At 41.8% G+C, this 26,077-nt stretch overlaps 1 protein-coding gene across 2 annotated transcripts in view; it reads right to left on the reverse strand.

Annotated features, from left to right (window-relative positions):
- Positions 1 to 9,392: 9,392 nt before the first annotated feature.
- Positions 9,393 to 26,077, reverse strand: part of AMPH (amphiphysin) — a 68,128-nt gene continuing 51,443 nt past the window's right edge. The window contains exons 17-21 of one of the 2 annotated variants that reach the window (XM_019470537.1): positions 20,949 to 21,005; positions 16,635 to 16,784; positions 15,116 to 15,382; positions 13,123 to 13,224; positions 9,393 to 10,566 (exon numbers count right to left, since the gene is read on the reverse strand). In XM_019470537.1, coding sequence (XP_019326082.1) covers positions 10,459 to 10,566; positions 13,123 to 13,224; positions 15,116 to 15,382; positions 16,635 to 16,784; positions 20,949 to 21,005 — 684 coding nt within the window. In that variant the 3' untranslated portion in view covers positions 9,393 to 10,458. Of the gene's footprint in view, positions 10,567 to 13,122; positions 13,225 to 15,115; positions 15,398 to 16,634; positions 16,785 to 20,948; positions 21,006 to 26,077 lie in introns of both variants that reach the window. The other variant, XM_019470536.1, reaches the window with a different exon arrangement.

Genomic DNA, 26,077 nt, shown 5'->3' on the forward strand with positions numbered 1-26,077 from the left:
ACTGGGTGAAAGGAAATAATCAATCTGGAAATCTGTCATGTTAATGAGAAACTACCACAACATTCCCTAAGGTGTTACCCCCTGAATCTACCTCCAGAGTCATTGCATTTGGTGGCCGTCTGGTGATGGACCCAAAGAAACTGAGCACACAAATAAACCATTCGGTAATTCCACAGGGCATGAGGGTTTGCTCAAAAGAAGGTCATTTCTATAAGAGTAAAATCTTTGAATAGCAGAAGTAATGTTATGTAAAACAGATGTTGTTCTTCATCTGCTCATTCATGATGCGAACATAATTAGATTAAAAATTCAAACTCATTCCCTTTCCTTTCTTTATTAGGAAGAGTTTGAAATCTGTCAAAAAACGGTACTGTGTCACAAACCACTAAACCTGCTAAGCTCTGCCAAGAGCGTTTATCCCTGGAAACCAAGTTACTTCATCAGAGCATCCTCTCCTGTGCTGATAAAACTTGCTGCCCTTGTCTACCAGGGTTCCCAGGGCTGATGCAGAGCAAAGAGGACCAATGCCAGGCCACACCTAGGAGCCTGACACCCCTAAGGGGAGCCAGAAGCCTCTGGAGCTAACAGGAACCTCCTGTGTTGTAGGTAGAAACATATTTATACTACAGAATTGCAATTGGATTGGAGCCAGGCTTGCATTTCAATAGCTTCCCACTCTACATATTCTCAGCGTGCAGATGTCTCTGGGTGGGAAATAGGCTGTGACCTTCACAGGAGGGACACCGGTGTCCTGGACAGGAACTGGGTTTGAGGGGAGGTAGAGTGGTGGCCCATTGCGCAGGGCTTGGTACTAGTGGATGTAGGTGGAGCTCGAGCTGTCACGTCTTTGGCCGACGCTGCTCTGCTGTGGCTGCCAGTCGATAAAAGCCGGATGCTGATCCACAAGGAGGGCCCACAGCAGGTCTGGAGGCAAACGGGAGAGAGAGTGGTGGTGAGGAGATGCTGGATGGAAATCCATTTTTAGTCTCCTGTCCTCCTACCAGTCTCAGCATCACGGCTTTCCCTGGCCTGGAGAGACTGGGAAGGCTGTCAGGACAACAGCACTGATCCTCCCTCCGGCCCCAGCATGGAGGCTGGGAGCTGGGAGGGAAAGGAGGGGACATGGCCCTGGGGCTGCCGCAGTGAGGCTAAGGGTGACTATGGGCTTTGCTGAGCAGGAGAAGACATGCACAGGCGGCCAGGGAGGCATCCCTTTGGGAACCGGCCCCTGCAGGTATTTTTGGGGGGAGTCTCTGCTGGCTCCCACCTCTCCTTTTGCTCTTTCTTTCCTTCATATAAAATGCAGAGCAATGCAGGCCTCGGGTACTTTAGTATATTTAAATATTCATGGGACCTTTTGCAGAGGCAGGGCATATTACACAGATCGTGAAGGACAATTTGGTGCCTCACTCGTTATTATAATCACAGTTAGAGCCTAAGTGCATCTGGGCATTTAACATTCACTAATATCCATACGTCCTTCACCATTCCATATCGTCTAGTCATTTTGGTTACCTATATGCACTTCAGTTTTGGATGGATACTGTACCTTTTCTTCATTTCTTCTCCTCTATTCCTATGTGCTGCCATTGAATTTCATCTCTCAGATAGCTGCAGTGACCTTCTGTCTGAGGACATATTGTTTTGTTACAGGGACATGCCAACATTTATCATTTATTTCTCCAGCTTGAAATGATATTCCTCCTGCTCAATCTCTACATTGGTTCCTGAGGCTAGTCTAATGGCCAGGGCTGAGGCGAAGGAAACCTGGTGGAAGATGCCCCACAAACCATCCCTTGGCAGGCAGGGTTTGCAGACTAGAAGAGGCTTGTGGCTTGGTGCCCGCTCCCACACGGCACAGGAGCAGCACTTGCTGCCTTCCCTTGTCCCGTGTGAATCCTAGAAGGACACAGGTGTCTTCTTGTGCAGAGACTGAGATTTTTCTCTATGGAGATGGCTGTTCCCCCAGTGAGGTCAGAGCCTGAGAGATGGAGGTGGAGCCGCTTCTCTGGAGCCTTCCCTGGGAGGACTCAGTGCCGATGGATGTAGGTCACCTCTGACCTGGCCATCACGTTGCAAGAGACTTCAGCATTGCTGTCCTTGTGTGCCTGGTTTATAACAGGGCCCTGCTCCAGGCTAACGGCCCACAGCACGTCTGGAAAGTGAAAAGAAAGCAGCGATGAGGAGGCCACAGTTAGAAATATGCTCCTACCTGGAGCAGCAACGTCCACCCCTTAGCTGGGTCTGTGCAGCTGGGGTTCACAGGAGGTGAATCTGTCTCCGGGGCAATGCGCATCACTGACGGTACAGAGGAGAGAAGTCTCACACCGATATCTTACACTCACTGAGGAGTACCTAGCTATGCTGCAGCCTTGGCGAATCAGTGCACGAGCATGCTGTCCATCCATGCTTCTCTGACCACCTGTGGACCGAAATTTTCTTTTCCGTTCCCTAGTTTCTGCACAGTAGAACAATTTTTGCTCTCTGGAATATAATGTTACCTTGTGGGGCATCAGACACATGGCCCTATATAAACAATGACCAGGACCTTTAAAAACATGGAAAGAAATGTGTACTTACAGGGAAAGAGACAAGCTCAGGAGGCTTCCAGGAGGCTTCCATGCCCCCACTGCTGCTCCTCAAGGGCCAGCAGCGTTGTGCGCTCCCAGGCAGGGAGTACTCCAGGGCTGAAAGAGCAAGGTGACAAAGTCCTAAACCCTCTGATAAGAAAATAAGGAGGCTCACCAGCTGCTGTTGCTTCAAGCCTAGTGGAAAGTTTCAGGCTTTGACAGCAAAAGAAAGGGGACATGGACACACACCAGGGCTGAGAGGGGATGCGTGGTCACGTCATCATGGTGTGAAAGCCTGTGGTGGGGGGTGCCTCTTTCCACTAAAAGGGAGCTCTACAAAGTGTTTGGTGTTTGAGAGGGGGGAAAAAAAACCTAGACAAAATGACAGATTAGTTCCCATTTGGTAAATCGGAGGAATGAAAGAGTCTTCAAAGGATAAGACTGTACACTGCATTTGCCTCTTTCCTAAAAGGGAGCTCTACAAAGTGTTTGGTGTTTGAGAGGGGGGAAAAAAAACCTAGACAAAATGACAGATTAGTTCCCATTTGGTAAATCGGAGGAATGAAAGAGTCTTCAAAGGATAAGACTGTACACTGCATTTCCTTGAAAGGCAGACAAGAAGCAGGCAGAGACCACTGTGTTCAATTCACTTCTGACCCCCAACACTGCACTATTGGACTTCTGCATTGCCTCCTACTGACATCCATTCCCAGCTTTAACTCACCTACATCTTGGAGAGGAAACCCTGTGAGAATGATGAGAACCATGTGTGGGCTTTTCCTTATTCCAGGAAAAAGCTGGGGGGGGGAAGCCATTGCGGAATAGGCAGCGCCATTTGGCCAGAGACCCTGCATCACTCAGGTCTATCTAGAAACCCTCACCTCACGTATCCTGGCGGTACCTTTTTTCCCCCCAGACCTCTCAGAAAAGGGCAAAACCAAAGGGTAGGAATACTATGAATTTGTATGCTATTTCGCAGACCTAAATTGAGCAGGCGGTATAGAAAAACAGTGGAATATTTTATTTACTGGTGTTATCCCTACAAGTCTTCTCTCTCTACCTCCTTTACTGTTTTGAGGACTCCATTTAGGGGAGAGGTGGTTTGGTGCAATATTTTTGTAGCCTCAAGAGCCAGTGTCAGGCAACTGAGGACTGACTGGCTTGCTGGTTTTGAGCATTCCAACATTAAAAGACTGCAAACATTCATTTACCAGTGCTGTTTTGGCTGAAAGTCAAATACTGCAGCACTAACGCCTAAGAACCACAAGCTGAGTAGGGTTTTCAGTCACCTCAGTGAAACCAGGTCAAACCATGGGTACATGGTACGTGAACAGAAAGAGACAGAGACAGGAGGAGACGTGAGAAAATTACAAGGGAAACTGGCTTTACAAGTTCAAAGTAGTGTGAAGGAGCTAGAAAATGGAGACATTTTTTGTTTTAAAATGTTTTCCCATAGTTAATAATTTAGCTATTTATTTAAACACAGGTAGACTATAAAATTATTTTAAGCAGAGGTAGCTTACAATTTTTTTTTTTCCTCTTAAACCAACATTGTCTCTTTGAATTGAATCAGCTAAGTAACTTGTTACTTGGTGCAGATTTACCATGTTTGGTATTCAGCATGAGTTTTAATATGTATGAGATGCAAGGAGGTGTTGCTGTAATGACTTGTGGTGCAGCTTGATAATGTGCTTTTCTGTCTTCATTTGCCTGCAGGTTGAAGTAGCCAGTTACTGTGTACATGAAACTGGTTTTGCTTCTGTTGCTGCACTGAATTTGCCCTGTGTGTCTGCAGGTATGAGCCAACATTAATATCTCTCAGCTAATGAGAGATATTAATGAAACAAACTCATAGCTGAAGATTGATCCAAATGACAGCAATTGCCAAATTATGGCAAATGCAAATTCTAGCATCTACCACCCTCTGCTGGGTATGAAGGAGTAAAACCCCCAGAAGCCCTTTTTGAGCAGCTGTGTGGATGCTATACAGCATCCATAGGCATGGTTGGACACTGAGAATTCCTGTAATACTCTGAAATTTTTAAGGAAAACAGTTGTGCATCGGTCACTTTTATTTTCATGACCACTTTTTAAGTGGACAGCAGTGTGATGATCTTTCTTGGGCTAGGAGATAAATGAAGATCCTCAGCATTTATAAAGCCTCTCCTGTAAAACATACACCTTATAGGCTTAAAATACGGTCTTCTGAATCCCTGCAAAAGACTATGGACAATTTCCACTTTCATTCATATCTCTACAAGACTTTGGGAGTGACAGCACCGTGCCAGGTACAGAGTCTGTCAGATTTTGGCCAGTGAGAGAGAGAGTTTTGTATGACCTTCTCATTTGGCCATTTTGTCTTAACCTGCACAGCTTATTCCTTAAGATTACACAGTTTTTTCATTCACTGACACATAGCCAGATTCTTCCTTCCATTGCAGCTCAATGTGTTTAAATTAAAAAACTTTTACATAGAATTTTGACCTTCTTTTGAATAGAAGTACATGAAATATAGGAAGCCTGGAGTACATTCACCTTCACCTTTGTAGCACGTCACCTGGAAAGGTAATAATTCAAGTACACAACGACTTACCTTTACAGTGGTTTGATGTTCTTGGTCCAGTTTTACCTTGTACTACAAGCAGTCTCTCTAGGCAAATATAGAGGCGCGATTAGTTACCTGGGGTTAGCCTGGCTTGCACCAAAGCCTGTGCTCCTCTAGTCCCAAAAGAGACCCCAGCCTGTTTTCTCCTCTGAAGCCAGGTTGAGGACGTGTAGGACTTTTGCATTTGTAGACCCTCTTCAGCAGATGTGGGTCCCAGTGACTCCTGGAGACTCTATTTCTGATGGCTACGTGCTGCTTTCTTGTTCTCTGCATTGCATTTAGTGCCTGTGGCTGGACAGGAATTGTGTATACACATGGAGTGGTACTTTTACTACTGTCTAGGTATTTTCTTTCACTAAAGTTTCCTTTAACTGCTATTAAGCATCTGAATATGCAGCACAATTCCCTTTAGGATGATTTCAGCTTTGCTAAATTAATGTTAATTATGAGGTCTTCCTGTCGGTTATGGGAGACACCGTTTGGAAAGCGCTGTAGTTTTCCCCATACGATGCTTCTGCGCTGATTAAACAGGTCAGACTGAAGACGTCCATGCAAGAGAAACACAGGCGTATTTGAAACGCTGCCTGAGACACGGTATACACAAAGATAGCATCAGAGCTGAAATCACACGGGTGAAGAGCTAAGAGAGGAGTCTTTGAAAAGTTACTATCTCATCATACATCTATACATTTAGAGAGATGCTGAGTCCAAAAACACAGCCCACTTCATACTCTCTAATTCTGAACCTGGACTGAGAATGTGCCGTTTCTTAAAATTCCTTTTCCTAATTAAACAGGATTTCTTTACTCCAGCAAGAGCTGGAGTTTAAAACAGAAGCAAAGTGGCTGCCACGTAGCGTCACGGACTCTCTTGCACCAAGTCCATTGCAGTCCTCTCATCTGCAGCAAACATCTCACCACTAGAGAGCACATCAGAGCTAACAGTGACACTGCTGATTACAGCTGGCTGGAAAAACACCTTCACGCTCTTTTGAGCTGCTTTTGGAAATGTGACCTTTAATTAATTGAACTAACTACTTTCTGTAGCCAGGGATTGGCTTATCAGATGGTGTTTCATCAACTGTCACCTTAGTGTTTTAAATACAAAAAGATAGATCTTTTAAATCTGTTTTAAAAACTAAAAATAAAATCTGATTTTGTCCTTCAAGCAGCAAACTGTGGTGTTCTGGAGGCTACTGTGGTTCTTCTGGCTGCTACAGCTGTAATACGTGCTCATGCTCTGCCTGCACATGGGTGTGCAAGAGGGGACAGCCTTGTAAACTGTTCCTACAGCCAGTGACTGCTCTTTCACACCCCCAACCATCTAACCCACCCATCACGGTGACTTTCTTTTGATGCCTTTTTCCCTGTGTCAGCAAGACACTAAAAAATTTTCATTAAGCATGAGCTTAATGAGACTATGATTTACTTCACATCTTTCTGGCATTAGGGCATCAGAGCATTCTGGAATCAAATAACATGCAATCTGAGTAGGACCATACCCTGCAGCCTCCCCTCCCTCCTGTGGCAGGGACAGATGCACCCAGCTGTGAGATCTGATTAAGTCTGAGTCCCGCTTAGGGATGTGGTTTAGTTGCTTAGGGACATGGTTTAGTGGGCGTGGTGGTGTTGGGTAGACGGTTGGACTTGATCTTAGAGGTCATTTCCAACCTTAATGATTCTATGATTCCATGACCTGGAGGAGGTGGAGCAAGGTGGGGAGAGGAGGAAGAGAAGGAGAAAAGGGACAGAAGTGTCATTCAGCTTATGCATTTTTCATTATTCATGAAAGGTTGTAAACCGGATAGATGAGCTGCAAATACACAATTTATTAGTTCGCTCACGTGAGATGTTCCTCCATCTTCAGTTATTTTCTTTTACTTCCAAGGCCACACCATGCATAATCAGCCTGCGGGATCAGGAGATTGGGTCCCTAAATCTTTCAAGGGTATATTCGATGTAGAATTAGAAATTACAGCTGCTGTACAAAGTTAGTTGCGTGTGCTGTCTTAGGCATAAAAAAGTCGTAAGAGAAACCAAGATACAATGGGTTATTGCTTTACAATCACCCCAAAAGCATGAAATTCAGTAATTCACCAAGTCCAATGTAGTGTGTTAATCAGAAAAATCCAAGAAAAGGGGGAAATAATTCTGGGCTAATATAACTCCGGGGGGGGGGCGGGGTACATACACTGTTATGTAACAGTAATACATACTGGAAAGAATTTCCCTTGCTTGCCGTAGAATAAGCATCTATAGATCACAGAGAAACACACTTATTTTATACTATTCATCTCAGGAGCTGCAGACATAAAAGTGTGGGAGCGATAAGTCTGATTGTCTAAAAAAACTAGAGTAAGAAGAAATTGAATACGAGAAACAGTTGTTAACCCCAAATGATAAATACATTTCTATTCATGAACTCCTTCTGTTAGAAGGGAAAATTAGGAAAATTCCAGCTAGCCTATCAATGTCCTTCCTTTAGTATCTATCATCTTAGTAAATGAAATTTTGCAAGGAATTTTGAAGACATAACATTAATAATTCTTGTCATCCTTCCTGCAAGACACCTATTTGCTTTGTGGTTCTGAGGTGCATGTGTGAGATACGAAGACATACTTAATGTCACAATGGTATGCCATACCCACAGTAACCTGCAACACTTAAATGACACAGGCATCATGCGCAATAGCATGGCTTTTGGGGCATTATCAGTACATCTTACTGCCAGCAAATAATGACAGTCTTTGCAGCGAGATGTGGACGTTTGATTGTTTTTGAAATTATATTTTTCTTTATACTGAGCTGGAAATTAAGAAATGAAGAGTAGAGTCAAGCAGTATTTCTGAAGAGCATGTCAGAAGAAACCATGAAAGCTCTTTGCTGTAGACCAGAGACCTTTCCTATCTATATACAACCTCAAGTGTGCTGCAAACCCCTTACCAGGGAATTTGGCACATTGACCTGTACCAAGGACATTAGAAGAATCAAGGCCAAGGGTGTTGACTTTGACTTGGGTACTTCTAGTACCAAGAGGGCATAATGGTAACTGCACACAATCAGCACTGGGAAAAGAAATGCTTTGGGCTGATCATAGTGTCCTCTGCTTCCTTAGGGTTATGTCTGTCACGCATGACGGTCTTCCTTGAGGAAGTCAAGGACTAGTAGGCCCTAGTCAAAGAAGTGGTGACATGGCGTCCACAGGGAAACTGAGGATCTAGTGTCCAGTGCTGGTCTGTTGCAGTGATCCGTAGAGCAGTTATTACTAAAATGTAAGTGTTGAGATATTGTTAAGCAGGAAACTGGCCTGGAGGTCATCAGAGTCTCACCATAAATCAGGTGTAACACGTTATTACGATGACCTCAAAGTAGTGCACTGGAGTCTGGAATTTATTGTAACGCACGAAAACCAAAAGAAAGTTGTTTCTCTGGTGAGATTCTTGGCCCTGGATCACTACTGACCACCAAACCTGTTAAAGGAATGAACAGAAAACAAAGAGCTTTCCTGCAACCTCCTTAGACTCTGATTGCTCATTGTGACATTTCAAAGCTGAAATCCCAGCTATCACAGTTGAGCCATTCAGCTTCTTCACAATACACAGCTATCATTAGACTTGCTTTTGAAAGCTACTGTATTCTGAAAAACAGAGAAACCAGCTTTCCTCCTCTTCCAGAGTAACAAAAAGTCTGTTTCTTCAGCTGAAATCTGACAAATTAGGAATAGAGTGGAAACAGATACAGTTTGCACACAAAACAAGCCCTCAACCGATATATCATGACAAATAGCTGAATTGCTAGGAAAATATAGATGTTCCTAAATATTTGCAGCTTCCATGCATCAGCAAAAACAAGAGAGCAGATTCATGGAGAACTTTCTTTCCACACAAAATAAATGGACAAGCGAAAAATTACTAAGAGGTAGCAATCTTCAGTTGAGTGATGGTCAAGCACAGACAAGCTCCCTTGGTGCTCGTGGACAGGTATTAGCTGGCGGTCAGAGTCTGGAACAGGAAGAGCAGCTAGGAGATGTGCTGAGCTGGGGTTCAGACCTTTTGGAGCTCTGGCCACAACTAGGGTTGAGAGCAAGAATTTAGATGGTGCACCTGTTATGCTGCGTTTCTTTGGAAAAAGCGGTATTAAATTAAGATTGGATTCTCTAATATAAACAATATGAATGTCAGTGTTTCAAAACTTCAAAAGCACCACAGATGAAACCGCTTCTCTGGATCAAAGGTTTATTTTTAATGACACAGCACTGGAAAACATAAGTTACAGATGACTTTTTGATACAGGATACATTATATATCTTATTTTAAAAGGATCTGTGAGGGTACACTGCATAAATACATATAGTGAAAATATATTGTGTTTATTTCTTCTCAGAGGTTAGTTCTGTTTCTTTTTTTTTTATTTATTCAGCCAATTAAATAAAAAAGTATAGATTAGCATCATAACAGCTCCCCCTCCAGATTATCTCATTGTAACTACTGCAGCTGGGAGACCGAGCCATGCCTTCTCAAAGGTTTAGCAGCTTTGAACACGGTGTTATTCATCATCTCAGAATGAAAATTTCACATTACAAACACAGATACTGTATCGTGTTTTGGCAATGGAGCAGCTAGTTTTGCTTTGGAACAAAACTGTTTCCTGTAATGCCAGACAGTGAAAGAGCAATGCATGTACTGATGGTACTACACAGTCAAAGAACTACGATGAAGTTGTGAAAATGCATATATATCCATATGCACTTATATATACACATATAAATTCTTGTGTGTATATATATTATGCATGTCCAAAAATAACATTGAAAAACGTTGCAGCAGTTAATTATTTTTTTAAACACATGAAACTTATAATAGTTTGACCTCATTACTACAGGATAACTAATTAAATCTTCTGCAGTGCAACTCAATACAATACACTTAGTGCAGAGAAGTTAAGGTTTTGGTATCGAGGAGGCTAATTTCAGATTTCATGGGAAAGGACCAAATACAGGATCACCATAGCTCTGACAAAGCACAAACAAACCTGTTGCCACGTACGTGTGAACAAATAAGGACATTTCTTTTTTATTTGATTTTTTTTTGTGTACTGCTTCAGAAATTGCTAGCTTAACTGTTTGCATTCATGCTCATTTCGATATGTTTCAACAAGCTTTGTCTGGCACCAGTCTGTAAACCATCAACAGCTTAAACTACAAAAACGTGGGCTCCTGTGTTTCAAAGAGGTTAAAAACCTACTGACTGAGCTTCGTACCACATTCGTCTGCATGAGCGGAGAACTACTCCAGATGGCGCGTGAAGTTCTCTGGGAAAAGTCCTTTATAACTATTTGCATCTCTGTACTGAAGCCACTCGGATTCCTTAATGCCTGTCAACCAGCCAGCCTCCTGCAAGGAAAAAGACAGTGTCTCTTAAACTTCAGTTCTCTCCCCTTCCTTGCTATGAGCTTCACACCTGAAGACATTTCAGAGTCACATGGCTAAAAGATTTGGTGCTTTGGTTAAAAAGCAGCTTCTGATTTTGCACAGGCTGTTTTCTTTGTTCTGCCAGACCCCAGTTTTGTGAGACTGAGTGACTGTGAGCATATTGTATGGCCTTTAGCCCATCTAACCCCCAGCTGAACTCAAAACTGGATAATCAGTCTTCCAGGTCATCCAGCATTATACCAGATCTGCATTTGTGCAAATCTCTGTTGAAACTTCTTCAAAGTTCCCACAATAATATTGGTGCACTTGCGCAGTAAGAGCATAGCAGTGGGCCAGAAACATTACACAATACCATAGATGGAGGGGGGAAATAGTTTTCAATCTGAATTTTTTTTCCTGAGAGTTCTTTTCTCTCGTTCATGTATCAGCAGTCAGAAGAAATAACAGTTCTTGCATCCTCTGGAGTTACTATATCTAGAAACTCAAACTTAGTTGGTATTAAACTATTTTTCCAAAAATTCCTGGAAACCTAAACCAGAATTTCACATGCAAAATTTTGAACCAAACCCAGAGCCCAAGCAATTGAAGAGAGATTTCTTATTGGAAAGTGCTGGGTTCTCTTAAATGTTATCAATTCTACCTGGAATAAAACCAATTCAGTATTTTTTTAAAACGATCAACCTGTTCTCATCTCACTAACTCTGTGCTTTGTTCCTTTTAAGAACAGGAGCCAGCGCAAAGCCATGATGAACAGGGAATTTCTAATGCTGCCATATTATTATTGCACAGAGAGTACACAAGGAGATAGAGTAATATGAACGGATCTTCACGTACAACAGCGAGTCATGACTGCTCAGTGGCTGCATATGGTGGTGTACTGGCTCTCTTCCCCAAAATAAGCGTCATTAAAGCAGATAGAGCTTATGTATGGCATTGGCTGGGTACATGTAACTGGGGACACGTTTTTGAAGCATGTGGAATATCTGAGAAAAAGGAGAGAGGAACTACAGCTTTCTAGCACAGGCAGAGTAGATTGTATGAAGGAATTAACAGTTTTACTGGGTAATAACTTCCACTCAAGACTAATGGAAAAATTGAAGCCCCTGGGTGGGACTGGTTTGCTTCAAATGGGGAACACAGGCTGATGTTACCAGCTATATTAGAATTATGGTTTTAGACAGGCCAATTTTGAAGGAGAATAAAGAATAACAAAGATAAAAAGACTCTATATAAATCAACAAAGTACCTGGCAAAAGACAAAAAGAGTAAGCTTTATGGTGATGTTAAACACGAAGGGCAAATAGGTACTGAGTAATAAAGATATGACCAGAATGGTTTCAGAAACATGAATACATAAAGGTTTATTTTCTCCCTCACTGCACACAATTTACTCCAATTAATGCTAATGGAATTTCGATGCACACCACAAGAGAAGAATATACTTCATTAATTCACCAAGTGAAGATTAAGCATATTTAATACATAACATCCTAAAAAAACCAGACTGAAGACAGAGAGCAGATTTTGTTATCCTTACAGCAGTGTCCTATTCTGCAAATACTGATAACGAAATCAGTTAAACTGCCCATGAGGTAAGATGCAGCATAATTTGAGTAAGGATAACAGAATCTATCCCAATAAAAAGAGCAAAGTGCCCTGCTGAAAGGAAAATCTTTTATTCTGAAATAAAAACAATAAAAAAACCCCAACACAAAACCCAATTACTTGTCTCTTGTATTAAAAGAAAGCTCAGCTGAGATGATGAACACTGGTTATTACCCACCTTTGGACAGCATCAACCATCGAAACAATTTCAAATACAGTCCCCAGCACTCATATGTGCTTAGAGCGTTAGTATTTAGACCTATTTTAAGAAATATTCTTCATTCAGAGCAGTGCTCTTAGCTACCTCACTAGGCAGGATCCAGTCCCCCACCTCTCAACCCCCAAATCAATGGGAGACTTTTCACCAACACTACTGGCACTAACAGATGCCCACGAAGTGGCTGGTGCTAACAGTGTACAGTACGGTCTTCTAAAGCAGTGGCCAAAAATCAATTCACTTCACTGCAATTCCATTTAACACATGGAATAAAATTGTTTAAAAATGCATTTTTAAAACAAAATAAGATGTCTTAAATTAAACTGTTGTTTAATTCAGGTTCAGACTTCCAGAAGGCAGAGTTAGTTTTAGAGGCGCAGTTTGTAATTAATCTTCCATATTAAGTCGTTGTGTGCATGTGTGCCTGTATAAAATCCACTACAAAGTAGCATAAAAAAAGCCCTAGAAAATATGCTGAGGCCAGATCCTGTTAGTAGCATATATCCGGGACTTTAGCTGTAGCCAACTGTGCCATTTAGTCTCAAATGGAACCAAGTACAAAGACAAAATTACTAACTTCATGTTTTCTAACAGTAATGACATTTTGAATACACATTTCCCATTAACTATAATCTGTGAGAAATAAAATGAAACAAAGAAAAGCATCAACAAAAGAAAGAACCACATGTTTTTACCTGATCAGCTGTGGTCTCAGAAGGAATTACTAGTACAATATCTCCTCGTTTTAAATTAAGCTCATCACTGTTAGCTGCCTCGAAATCGTGTAGAACTTCAACCTGAAGAAAGTAACACCAAACATATAGACATGATCTAAATGGAGACATTTTCTCAACAAAATTTTCTGTTAAACCTTTATTGAAAAAAAAAAAACCAATGTGCCTTCTTTATGCAAACATATGGCTATAGTTAGGTACATTCAAATCATTAATGTTGACATTGATTCATGTCAAAGTTTTCTGTTCATATCCTTGGAAGCAGGGGACAGCTTAAGTAAGCCCTCCTGAAACTATCGAAGGAAACCTAAGATCCTTTCCCAAGGTCACAGGATCTCAAGGACAGATGATACTGCAACACCCCACAAGTCCTGCCTCTCAGACAAGTCCTGCCACCCTTATTTCTTCTGTGTAAGCAATTTGCTTTCATTCCCCACTAGCATTACCAGATCTGAGAGAGGGACGGCAGGATTTTGCAAATAAACTTGGGAAAGACTCCCAGGAACCGATATTTCAGACTCTCCCTCATTCTCTTGTTGTGGCCACTGGATATTATTCTTGCAGTAAACATCCATGGAAATTTGAGTGGGACGTACAGCACCAATTTCAATAGGTGATCAAAGAGACGAGTAATGGTAGCCCTACTTTATGTTTGCCCTGGAAAGAGCTCCCATTTACTGGCAGATGGGCATGCCAAAAATACCTGTCTTTCAAAGGGGCTATTATTAAAACATTGGCAGGATCAGCATGCTGTTCTGAACAGTCCATTTTAACTAAATGGTTCTACCTCCTTAAGAGATGTGCTATTCTAATTTTCTCGAAGCACAGCCAGTTCCATGGTAACTCTGCAATAATGAAAGAAAACGGTATCAAGAACCAGATGGCAGGCTTCTCCTTATTTATGTCTGACCCAAGAGAGCATGATGAAAAACAAAAGATGAACTAGGTCAGCATGTCTGAGTCAGAGTTGCACGATACTGTTCACCCACACCTTAATGTTATTCTCAAAGTTTGCTGAAAATATTGAGCAATGAGAATAGACCAAGAAGAATGGCATACTTATGGAGTGCTACGGGACTAATTAGTCTGAACTATGCAAATTATAATAGGAAGGCATGTAAAGTTCATCCATCCTCAAGGAGCTTTTCTGCTGCTCAGTGATTCTGAAGTGAGAAGCATCATCAAAGAACCTTGTGAACCAGGAAACCCTATGGGTCTTTCCAGCCAAGGAGAGAATTTCTCTTACGCCTCATTAAACTTTTCTTTTTGATTACCCTAACAGTTTATAACTATAATATTACTAAAGTCACAGAATGACATTTTAGCTTCATTATGGTGAACTGTAGAAGTCCCATGGGTTTCAACAGAACCAAAACTTCCACTATAGATTTTTCAGGCAAGAAAAATGCCATTTTTTAATATTCATAGAATCATAGAATGGTTTGGGTTGGAAGGGACCTTGAAGATCAAATATATTGTTAGTATATCAGATATATTGTTAAAATGCCATTTTAATATTCATAGAATCATAGAATGGTTTGGGTTGGAAGGGACCTTGAAGATCAAATATATTGTTAGTATATCAGATATATTGTTAGCATATATCATACAATATTGCTGACTAACTCTGTGGCAGTGCAGTTTTACTCAATATATTCATTGTCAGTAGTCATTTGGCGAGATGAAAGGGTTCTTGTACGTCAGTGAGTCTTACAGCTACATAAGGATATGCACAGCAACAATGGTGTGCAGAAAATGTATCTTCTCAGACTTCATGTATGAAGCAACAACACAATGTTAAAGTTGTGTTTGTGTGTATTTGTGTGTGCATGTGTCTGGCTGTTAAACTAAGCGTCCTTTGGCCTCAAGAAATCATCACACTGCCGGCACAGACAGACACATCCACAGAAGCTAGATCTGAAGGGGTGTGTAAAAGAAGAATGAAGAAGCAGACCTTAAAGAGAAAGCCGGGTGGCATCGCAGAAGCTGCATCTTCTGCTGGAACAGGTTGATCTTGAGAAGGTGCGGCCTGCATTTCTTCGGTGGGTTTCTGCTCACTTTCAACTTGGGAAGTTTCACTGGGAGAAGTGTCAGTGCCCTGAGTGCCCATCTCTGCTGCGGCATCTTTGGACTCCTTCACGACGACTTCGTGTTCTTCTCCCTCCCCCTCATTGTTTGATGCTGGCTCTATTACTACTGAAGGGATGCTGCTGACTTTTTCCTGGGGAAAAAAAAAACAAACCACAAAAGCACCATAAGAGTATTCAGTACTTTATTTCAAGCAGGAAAACACAATTGTTTGTTTATTGCACAGGGCAAATATGGGAATGGGGTTTTCTTTCTTCTCCACAGTGGATTCTTACATTAAGGCAAAAAACAGTACTTGTGCAAGAACGTAAAGGAGTAATCACTTCCCTGTTTTCACTGTTCCCCTTAGTCGTCCTAAGTCTACTTTCTATATTACCACAAATTATTGCAGTAATTAATAAAAATGCTCTGCAGGTAGTTTGGGTTTCATTTTCAGTGTGCATGGAAATTAACAGACCTTTCTCTTCCACTCTGCTCTTAACTTTGGGTGGGTTTGGGTAAAGCCACAAGTTCCAGGAGTCACTGTCCTATATTTCTTTGGGAATCCAAGTCAGCAGGATAACAGTGATATAAAGGAGATGAAAGAAGGAAACATGACCTATTTCTTTGACCGATTGAGGGGAGTTCTCCTGATTTACAATGGGGAGCAGAGAAAGCAAAAAGGCTAAATAGGTAGCATCTGACCAATAACAAAGCCTAGGACAAAAAGCATTTAATGAAACTTGTTGGAGCATCCAACCTGAAAAGAGCACGTTCACCAATCCTCTGCCAGACCATCCTATTCTGGTGCACAGAAGAAATACAACGTGCAATGGCAGGAGGTGGCAACTGGCTGCCCAGCTGCAGGGTCTGCTCCAGTGGCAGTTCCTCAGAGGTCACAGAAGAAAAGGCAGCAGGCCAGATACAGATACATAGCTTGACCACCATAATTTACATAAAACAAAGTAACGCTATTGATAGGACATTGTGCCAGAAGACAAGAAAAATCCATTACTTTCTCTGCCCGTTTCTCCACAAAGCCCTGTTAGGTTATGTGATAAAGGTCGTCTCCACAGAGGAGCACAGAGAGACAACAGCAGAAGGGGGAACGCAAACAATACCCTGCCCATGCTGCTCCTGTGCCCATCACAGGAGCCATCAGCCCATCAAGTCCCATCTCCTCAAGCCCAGGGGAACACAGGGGCACAGAGGCAGGCACAACCCAAATTAAGGACTCAGAAGAAGGGACACCCCATGTGGGCCCCTCCCAGGGCTATCCCAGGAGAGCCTCACCCTTGCTACTTGTTGGACGTGGGGGCACAGAGCTGCAGCAGCCTTGCCTCTCTCAGGCTTCTGGATCTGTCCTGATTCCCCTAACACACTCTCCCGTGCACGACATGAGTTACCTGAGACACATCAGCGTCCTTTTCTTCTCCCTGAGCTTTGTCACCTTCAGCAACACCCTCCTGCTTAGTGGTAGCAACGCCATCACCAGCTCCTGCTGCCACAGCCGCACTATCTTCTGCTGCCGCAGCCCCCTCGGTGGCAGGTACTCCCTACAAACAACAGGAGGGAGGGACCTTTCAGGATACGAGTTCTGGATATCTGCTGGAGAGACCATGGACCAGCCTCTGCTCTGCGACCTCCCTGGGTGGTGCCAACCTGTGGCCTTGGTTTCACTGGGTTTTCTCCTGATTTGTGGGGCAGAGCAGCACCAGGGGCTGCCGTCCTGCCCCGATGCATGGCACGGGGAGCATAAGGGTAAGCTTGCATGGTGGAGATGATTAACAGGTGGGAGAGGGAAATTTATGAAACCTCACTAGGCACATTTAGCAGAGTCCTCAGGTGTTACTGGTGGAGTAACAGTTTGCCAAGGCTCTAGTATTTTTTCCTTCTCTTGCCTTCAAGCTGTATTGTGGAAGAAATTCACCACAGGTTTCTGCTGAGAAGGAGCTTGCAAGCTGTCCAGGGGTCCACAGAACCCTGCTAGTGGAGTCTGTTCTTGGGAAGAGTCTCCAAGCCTTCTCCAGCTACTATCACCTACCTCTAGACCCAGGCTGACTTCAAAAATATCGCCTTAATTACACGCTCCTTTCTAATAGAGAGACTTGCAAATCGGGCTATATCAGTGAGCAAATACATTCTACAGCTGGATAAAGATCAGAAATCTTCAGATTCCATCAGATATCAGCAAAAAATATAACTGTAAAGATCTATAGCTAGGTCAGCATAAAAAAAAGAAACATACATAAAAGCTCATTCAGTCTGGATATGACTAAACCATTTGTGATCAGTCCATGTTGAAAAGTTAATGAGTGTTTTGTTCCAGTTCTTGAAAGGTGGATAGAAAAGTACCTGCCTATAGATCAATGTTGAATCCTTCATCCAGCAGACACTGTTGCTGTAATCTATGTATCACCCTAATATTTGTATTGGTATATACTGGTATATGCCTACAGTAGCATATTTGTTACATACTTACAGTGGATTAATCTTAAGAGTTGGAGGGTGGAAGGTAAATGACAAAACTCATTCTGTTAATCCAATTAACTTCAACATGGAATTTTTAACATACGGCAGATAGCACCAGGATAAAGTAAAAACACTGAAGAAAAATTGTTTTCTAGGTACCAATGTCAGGCTACAGTTAGTAGAAATATCTCTGATCTCCAGTTAACAGCCTGATACTCTTTGTTTCCTCAGTTTGATCTTTCCTCCACGGATGAGGCTAACTCAGCTACCTGAACTCAACTGAACTATCTGCAATTGCTCATGGGCACTCTTCAGGCATTTTTTTTTTAGCAATATCTAATATTCAGCACTACTCCTATTCACTGCTGTTAATTGATGTGATAAAGAAATCCTTCCGGAGACCTTGAAGGCAGAAAACACTATAGGGTTTTGTAGAAATCATTGGAGAAGCTTTAGTTTAAATTGAAAATGCTGCTGACGAAGGATAGTCTACCGTAAAAAGAAGTAACATCAAAAGACATGGGCAGATGTTGACATCTTCTCCTGTGACTTGTAAGGCATGCAAGCCTGCCACTCATAGTATTACCAATTTTAGCAGCCTTGGCCCAAGAAGATATTAAAATAAATGATGAGTGTAAAAGCCCTGGAAGAGGCTAGTAGGAAAGAGGGGGAACAGAGTGCATATCAGATTGATTTTATACCATGTGCTTCCAACAGCATGCTGCAGAAATTGATCTTGCTGTCTGTTGTGATTAGGATCAACAGTTCTTTTCTATTTATTGGATTTGTATAGCCCATTTTATTTCACTAAGGAGGAGAATACTAATTTGCATGCATCAAGCTCTCAAATGCCCTGCACTGAAAAGGTGACGCTCTCACAGCCTTTAGCCATGAGTCATTGAATGTATACCACAGCTCACAATTGCGTAATCATTTGTTCTTGTGTCTCAGAGTACGAAAACAATGCAAGCTAGATGATTAAAAAAAGCTTTTACAAAAACACATGTGAGGTAGCACAGAATGAATCTCACTATCAGCCTCAAATATATTTGATTAGTATAGAAAAGAAAAAAAAAAAAGAGGGGAGGCTCGTCCCACTGAATTCATACCCAGCTATAGTGAACCGCATACTTGCAGATATAGTTACCTGTATTACCTTACTTCATATTGAAAACCAGTCCTACAAACCTCTTTTCCATAGGTCATCCATAATACTAGACAGCCTAATGGTATTCCAAATTAGCTCTCTCTAGCAGTATTATTGAAATTTGGACAGTTGTCCCATTATACCAACCACACAGGGGACAAAGCAAGGGTCACCCAGTACCATGAGGGCTGCGATAGAAGAACCACTTGACTGTTTTAATTGCAGCAGAAGTGAATGCTTCTTTACCCAGGATGCAGCCGATTCACACGGTCGCACTCTCCTCTCATTAACACCGCTGTCAGCTCAACACAATGCCACAGATTCGGCAGCAGCAAGAATGAGCCCAGGGAGAGGAGAAGGAGGGGTACTGAGCCTGCCGCTGGGGGGTCTGCCAGAGGAGCTCCCTGAGCTATGCCGGTTTTCCAGAGCTGAAGATCTCGCCCCATGGCTGGATTTAGAAAGGGACGGGGTAATTTTCATGACATTTGGTTATAATTGCAGCTAAGCTAGCTAATATAATGTCAAGAGGAACTAATCATCATGCTTTAGGGAATACATCAATTGCTTGCAAAGTCTTGGAAGACTTTTGGGGTAGTACTGAAGAATTTATTACGCAAGTTATAGCATCAAAGGGACAACCCGCCACTGAAGGCCAGATATCAGTTTAGCAAATAGCTTGATCTCTTATGGCAACTCTTGCATACAGTAATACTGCTATTTTAAACAGAACACAGGGTCAAACTCACCAGATAACAGACCTCAAATTTATAAGCGCAAGTGGTATTAGAAAAAAGGGGAAAGATTTCAAAGACTTAGCCTTGGTTCTCACAGGATAGTGAGGAATTTCTTGCATGTTTCTACTTGGACCAGACTTATTAGGAGTGACAAGCCAACACTAGAGAAGCAACGCAACACTCCTGCACTGTGTCAACACCAAGCTGGGCTTGATCTACCACTGCTGTCCTGTACTTTCTTGCTAGTATAATTCCACTGATTTCTACATGGATGTGGCAGCGCTGGTGAGGAGTACGGCACCAGTGAGCTTCAAACTAGCTTCCCAGTGACACTGGGATACCCTGGAGCCACAGATATATCCTTGATCGTAGCAGAGCTAATGCTGTTTTACAGCAGGGTAACAAACCCAAGCTTGGACAGCTGGACTTACCATATTCTGAAACCAAAGTGAATGGAGACCAGTTCATGATCTTTTTGTATACATTGTGGCACCAGAATGAATAACAACAAAAAAGGAGGTAGTCAGCACCTCGAGATACAAATCCTAAGTGATTAATGACTATTAATGAGTTACAATCTCTTTCTCAGTCCCCACTTCTATCCCTGAATTTAGTATGTAGCCATTCCTCTTGTGCTGCTCTCTGTGCACGTTTGAACACATTATAGTTTCACTTTAGTATAGAAGGATTCAGGGTAAGTAGTTTTATCACCTCTGAAGAAATGTAAGCAAAATACAATCATTCGAGTTCACACATGCACAGCTTAAAGTATGTCATTGAGCTTTTCTGTTGCTTCGCAATTGATTTTAACTGTATCTAACTTGATGCAGGATTTGTGCTTTAGCAAACAAACTCGTAACATGATTATTTTCAAATATCTGTTTTAGTTCAGAGCATATTGTGCTAGGAAAAATAAATGATGTGCTAGGAAAAATAAATTATTAATAATTTTTTTTTCTTTCTATAAAGATGTTTGTAGGAAGGCTAGGCAAACAAATTTATGGAAAGTGTAAAAGCTACTGGGAATCTATGCAACATATTTCCAAATGTCAATAGAAACAGCATTATACCTCCTTCTACCATGCAGCTGCTTTGTTTGCTGCCCCGAGATATTTATCACTCTATACTGCTGCAACAAGCAGTTTCTAAGGCAGGTCCTGCATTGAATGAAAGGTGCTCTGGTGTTAGAATATATACGGCAGATATAGATATATCTGTGCAGTGTTAGAATAGATACCGCAGCTAGGTCACAGTTGCATCGTATCGGCCTGCATATTGACGACATGCAAATGACAAATACATTTTTTTCCGCGATCATCTTGAAGATATTAAAGCACGACCACACTCTTGAGGCTGTTCATATGTACCTCGCTTTCTTTCTCAGCAACGCCAGTTGTCTCCTTATCCCCTGCCTCGACACTGTCCTGTATAAAGAGGAAATATGGTCATCGCCTGACTCATGCTGAGGCAATGGCTGCAGAGAAATTGGTATTAATCAAGCTGAATGGAAGCACAGCACGTATGGGATGCAATGAAATGAATGGCTGCAACTAAATGGGATAGTATATAGCAAGCAGAAAGATTCTTGCTGCCACATATAATCTGAAATAAAAGTAGTTATAGGCTAAACGCCAACAAATAAAACCTTTTACATACGTCATCATCATCACACTGTAAGTGCTAAGGACAATTTTATTAACTTTTATTATCACTATTCTCATAATAGCACCAGCTTTGAAGAATTTTTTAGTAAGCAACAACCCACAACACTGCTGACCTTGCAGTTCTCAACAAGCTCAAATTTCTCCCACCCAAGACTCAAACTGTTCCCATTATAACCTGCTGCTGCCCCTGCAACTCACCAGAGTTTCAAGGTAAACTTTCTAAAACACTTACTTCCACTCATGTTGGACTGCAACTCATTTAAAGGGGCTGTTCAAGAGAGGTGGGTCACAAAGTTCGTAATTTTTTTGCAGAATCACCTTTCTCTAGGTCCATATTCAGTGGTACATGCAGCAGGTGCCTGACATTTAAAAAATTAGACATGTGTCAGTGGTTTTCCAAATCTGACACCCATTTAGGTGTTCAAGGGATTGAATACACTGAACGGTAAATGGACTCCTCCCCAAATAGTACTTGTTACAGCACAGATGCCATCTAACACTAGGTCTTTTTCCACAGAAGGTCTACAGTCAAAATTGCTAAAATTCAGGCCTGGTTTGGAATGGCTGGAAGTGCTTTTTTTCTGTTCAGGTTTGACTCCTTGCGGGCACAGGCTATTTCTAAAGACGCTCTGCCGAGGAAAAGCAAATCAAAGCAAAGCCCCGTTATGGAAATCCGCTTTGCTAATAAAGTTTGAGGCTGCTTTGCAAACACAGCTAGGTCAGATTTTTCAAAAGAGCTGTAAGGGTGAAGACAAGTTATCCAAACCTATGTGAGGGCATGGTAGATTGGACCGTCCGCTTTAGCAATCAGAAATTAGGAGACCTCAAGTACTCAGGCTCCAGCTAACTGCCTTCACACGCCCACAACTGTCACTCCAAAATTTCTACGAGTTTCAGCTGAAATGGTTGCATGTTTCTTTTTTAATAAAAGGATGCTGAGTTGTATTCAAACTTCATATCACTCGTGTTTTTTCTAATCTTCTAGTATTGCCTGCAGTCACCTCATAAGCCCCAAACATGTCCAGATGCCAGGGCAAGGCAGCTGCTGACAGCAGCGTTACCATAGAAACCTCTCACAGCTTTATCCCATTAAAATTACCGTGTTATATAACATTTTCTTTATGATTAATTCTTTTTTTTTTTTTTTTTTTTTTTTTTTTAAGCTTCCAAGCCTCTGCCATGGGAGTCCACAAGGCAGACTGTAGAGGGTCTTCAAATAGAAAAAACAAATATCAACAGCAAAATATAATTATTTCTTACTCTAGCAATGCATGCATGCACACAGCCACCCACAGAAGTCTCACTTTTTTTTTTAAGATGTACACAAGTGTTTCTATTGCACGTAAAAGCTTTATGTCCAACTGCAAGTTGTTAGATAGATGCTTTCCCTACTTTTACTATTAAAAAGTGCTGAATTTCTGCCATCAGCTGTATTTACAAGTCAATTTGCCTTCCAGAAATGAGCATCATCCTGCACTTTATAGTCAGGAACGCGCCAGCTTCTGCCCTTCCCTTAATAATATCCTGGCAATATTCTCTGGTAAGAATTCCATCAGCCCAGCTTTGGGCCTCTTTGCAGAAGAATCTAATATAGACGTATACATATTTTTAAATGAGGACTGTTTTCCAGGCTAACTGAAAGTACAGTTTTGGTGGGAAAGGGGAAAGTAAGGAGAGCTCCCCTTGCTTCCCAGAGCTTGGGACTTCCCAAAGCTAATTTGACTGTTGTGCACTAGTCAAATTAGTAGCATTTTGCTTTTGCTTTTTTGATTAGCTAGAAGTTGGCATTTTGTGGATGGTGGGGTTTGGGAAGAGAGGCACGGTAGCATAAACTCTACCATTTTTAGGGCATGAAGGCCTAGTAAAAAGGATGACTGAAATAACATCTGAGTAAAGTAACACCCTAGTTCCATAAACAGAGAAAAATCTGCTTCTGCAGACTTCAACAGAATGACACTATTCTACATCAGTTCTCTCCCGTATACAAGAGCCATATATTTTTAAGGGCCTCATGCTCCAACTTTGCACCTGCACTTAGCTGCACCTTCAGAATTTGGACACAGTGGACTGTTCTTCTGTATCTAACGATTGTATTGCTCTCCTAAATGACATGATCCACCATTTGGACACCGTGAATTGTACCTACAGTGGGATTCAACCATAATTAGATATCCTCAAAGCGGCAGGCTGTTTCCTGGCCTCTGCTGTACTTGCTCAGTGTCTGCAAACAGCTTATCAGGAGGTAGTTTCATACATGCTTATACACAGCTTTGAAAACCACATTATTCAGCTGAGTGCTTTAATGGGAGAACATCGGAGTCCAGGCAGGCATCAGACACAAAGCACTGAAAGGCTCTTTCCAAACTAATGAGTGTAACGGAAGTCAAAAAGCTGATCTCTAAGCAGTGCTCTCAACTCCAAGTGCTATGTCTCACAGGTAGGAGAAGAAGAAAGGGAAATAACAAGCTTTCACTTTATAATAATGTCCTCATGTCATCTTTGTTTGAATGAGAAAAATTGATGTGGTAAGAGGGGTAGTATTATTTGAAAAAGAAATAAATCTGTGGTTAATGCATTATATCCTTTAGACTGTATCCTTTGGACTTTACAGCTGCCTTTGGGGATGCTATGGAAATAGGGAAACAACTGTTTTGGTGTGCAGAAGTCCATCCAGGACTTTTTACCATGGTTAACTTTGCTTCTGTCAGTGTACATGGTCATTCTGTCCCTTTAATTATAAAACATTTTATCCCCTCCCCAAAAAGGATCAACTGTTGACAGCTACTAATAAAAACTTTATTTGTTCTATGGCATTTGAGACCTGAAGGACCAAGGCAAAAATATGCAATGAGATCCCAGGCAGCAATTCTGACGAGCTCTTGTAACGAAGTCTTGGCAATCTTGTTCAAGCAGACTACAAAACAGCAAGTAACTGAATCCAAAAATCCCTGAGCAGCAAGTAGTACCCTATCCCCTGGACCATTCTCTCCCTAATTTAAATGAAATCCCTACCAGAAAATTTACTGCGAAGCTCCTGCAATAAAGAATGCATGTCGTAAATTTTCTGGATTAATGGGATGTGACAGGAAACTTACCATGGAAAAATTAAACTGATTAGTGGCTGTCACTCCAAACTGGAAGTTACTAAACTCAATAAAAGATTCCCAATAAGAAAGTATCTATCAATATTTTACAACTCCACTTTTAAAGTAAACTGTCACTCATAAAGCAAACGAATGCAGAACTGCTGTCGAGAAATGACATGTTTTCATCTTTTGCAACTCAGTGTACTTTTCCTTAGCTTTGATCATATTTGTCATTAATCCTGATCTTCAAAACTCTTCTTTGTAAGTCCTGGAAAGCCCTTCCCGAAATAACAACCTCTCAGAGCCAAATGCAGACCTCGGACATTTTTAAAATCAACACATTTATCTCATTTTCCCAAATCAGCAAGGACAACTTCATATTCAAAAAGCAACAAAAAACCAAGCACAAACCTAATCAAAACTGTCTAACTTCTATTTAATGCCTACGGTCTTCCTCCTTATTGCTCTTAAATTGCCTGGCTCTTGCACCGTGTTTCTCTCTGCCTCTCTCCCAACAGCTCTGCAGTCCGGTGCCTCGGCTAGAGCAGCTGCCAACAGACTGTGGACCCAGAACTCCTCACGGACGGTCAGGCAGCAAAACGGATCACCTGAAAAGGTCGTGTCAGCCGATGAGTGGATGCGTGGTGCTGCAGCCACAGCCTGTCATTTAATTAGTGTTTAAGATGTGCAACAGGCTTCAGAGCATTGCTTTGTCTTAGTGCAAGGCAAAAAGGAGCTGGCTTCCTTTTAGAAAAATGGTGAACTTCTTTTATGATTTTTTTCTTCATTAAATCCTTACAGATAATCAAAATAAAACCATCTAGAAACCACCTTTTCAGCTTCATTAATATCTGTTCTTCCACATTATTCCCTGCTGTTCAGTCACGGGAAGAGGAGAGGTCCAGACCAAAGGCTGATTTCCCATCCCTCCTCTCTCCACCTTCCCTCCCTCCTCCTTTATTCCAAACTATCAAATTTACTCTGACTAGACATGAGGCATTCTGGACAAGAGTGTGACAAAACAATGTGCCTCAGACAGGCAATTTCATTGTTGGCCTTACTATAGAGTTGACAAGTTATTACTGTGATTTATATCAATTGAAAAGAAAACACACAGGAAGGGAAGAGCCTGGTCTCCACAGACCGTGAGGCTTTCTTAGTTCAGTTATGTTATTGTAAGGGGATGATCCTGAAGTCACTTGCTCCAGTATGTACCATGGAACCAAACAAAACGTGAATTTAAAAAAATGAAATAACTACTCAAAATTCATGCAACTGTAATCAGAATTAAACCCTAAACATAGTTCTGGGGAACACACCGAGACTGCCTCCCTCCATAGCTGCGATGCTGCTAAGAGTCCAGAGAGAACGGGAAGGGTTGGGCAGAGACAGGGATTATCTTCCCTTTCCCCCGAAGTCCTCCAGAACAGCCCACCCAGCACTGCCCTCCTTTCCTTGCACAATAAATTATTTTTCCTTTTGTTGTGGTTTAACCTCAGCCGGCAACTGAGCACCACAGAGCCACTCACTCACTCTCCCCCTGCCCCCGATGGGATGGGGGAGAGAATCGGAAGAGCAAAAGTGAGCAAACTCGTGGGTTGAGATAAAAACAGTTTAATAATTGAAATAGAATAAAATCCTAATAATTATAATAATGATAATAATAATAATATACAAAGCAAGTGTCCTGGTTTCGGCAGGGATAGAGTTAATTTCCTTCCTAGTAGCTGGTACAGTGCTGTGTTT

This window comes from Aptenodytes forsteri, unplaced genomic scaffold (genome assembly GCF_000699145.1).
Source record: "Aptenodytes forsteri isolate BGI_AS27 unplaced genomic scaffold, ASM69914v1 Scaffold270, whole genome shotgun sequence".
Taxonomy (NCBI): Eukaryota; Metazoa; Chordata; class Aves; order Sphenisciformes; family Spheniscidae; genus Aptenodytes; species Aptenodytes forsteri.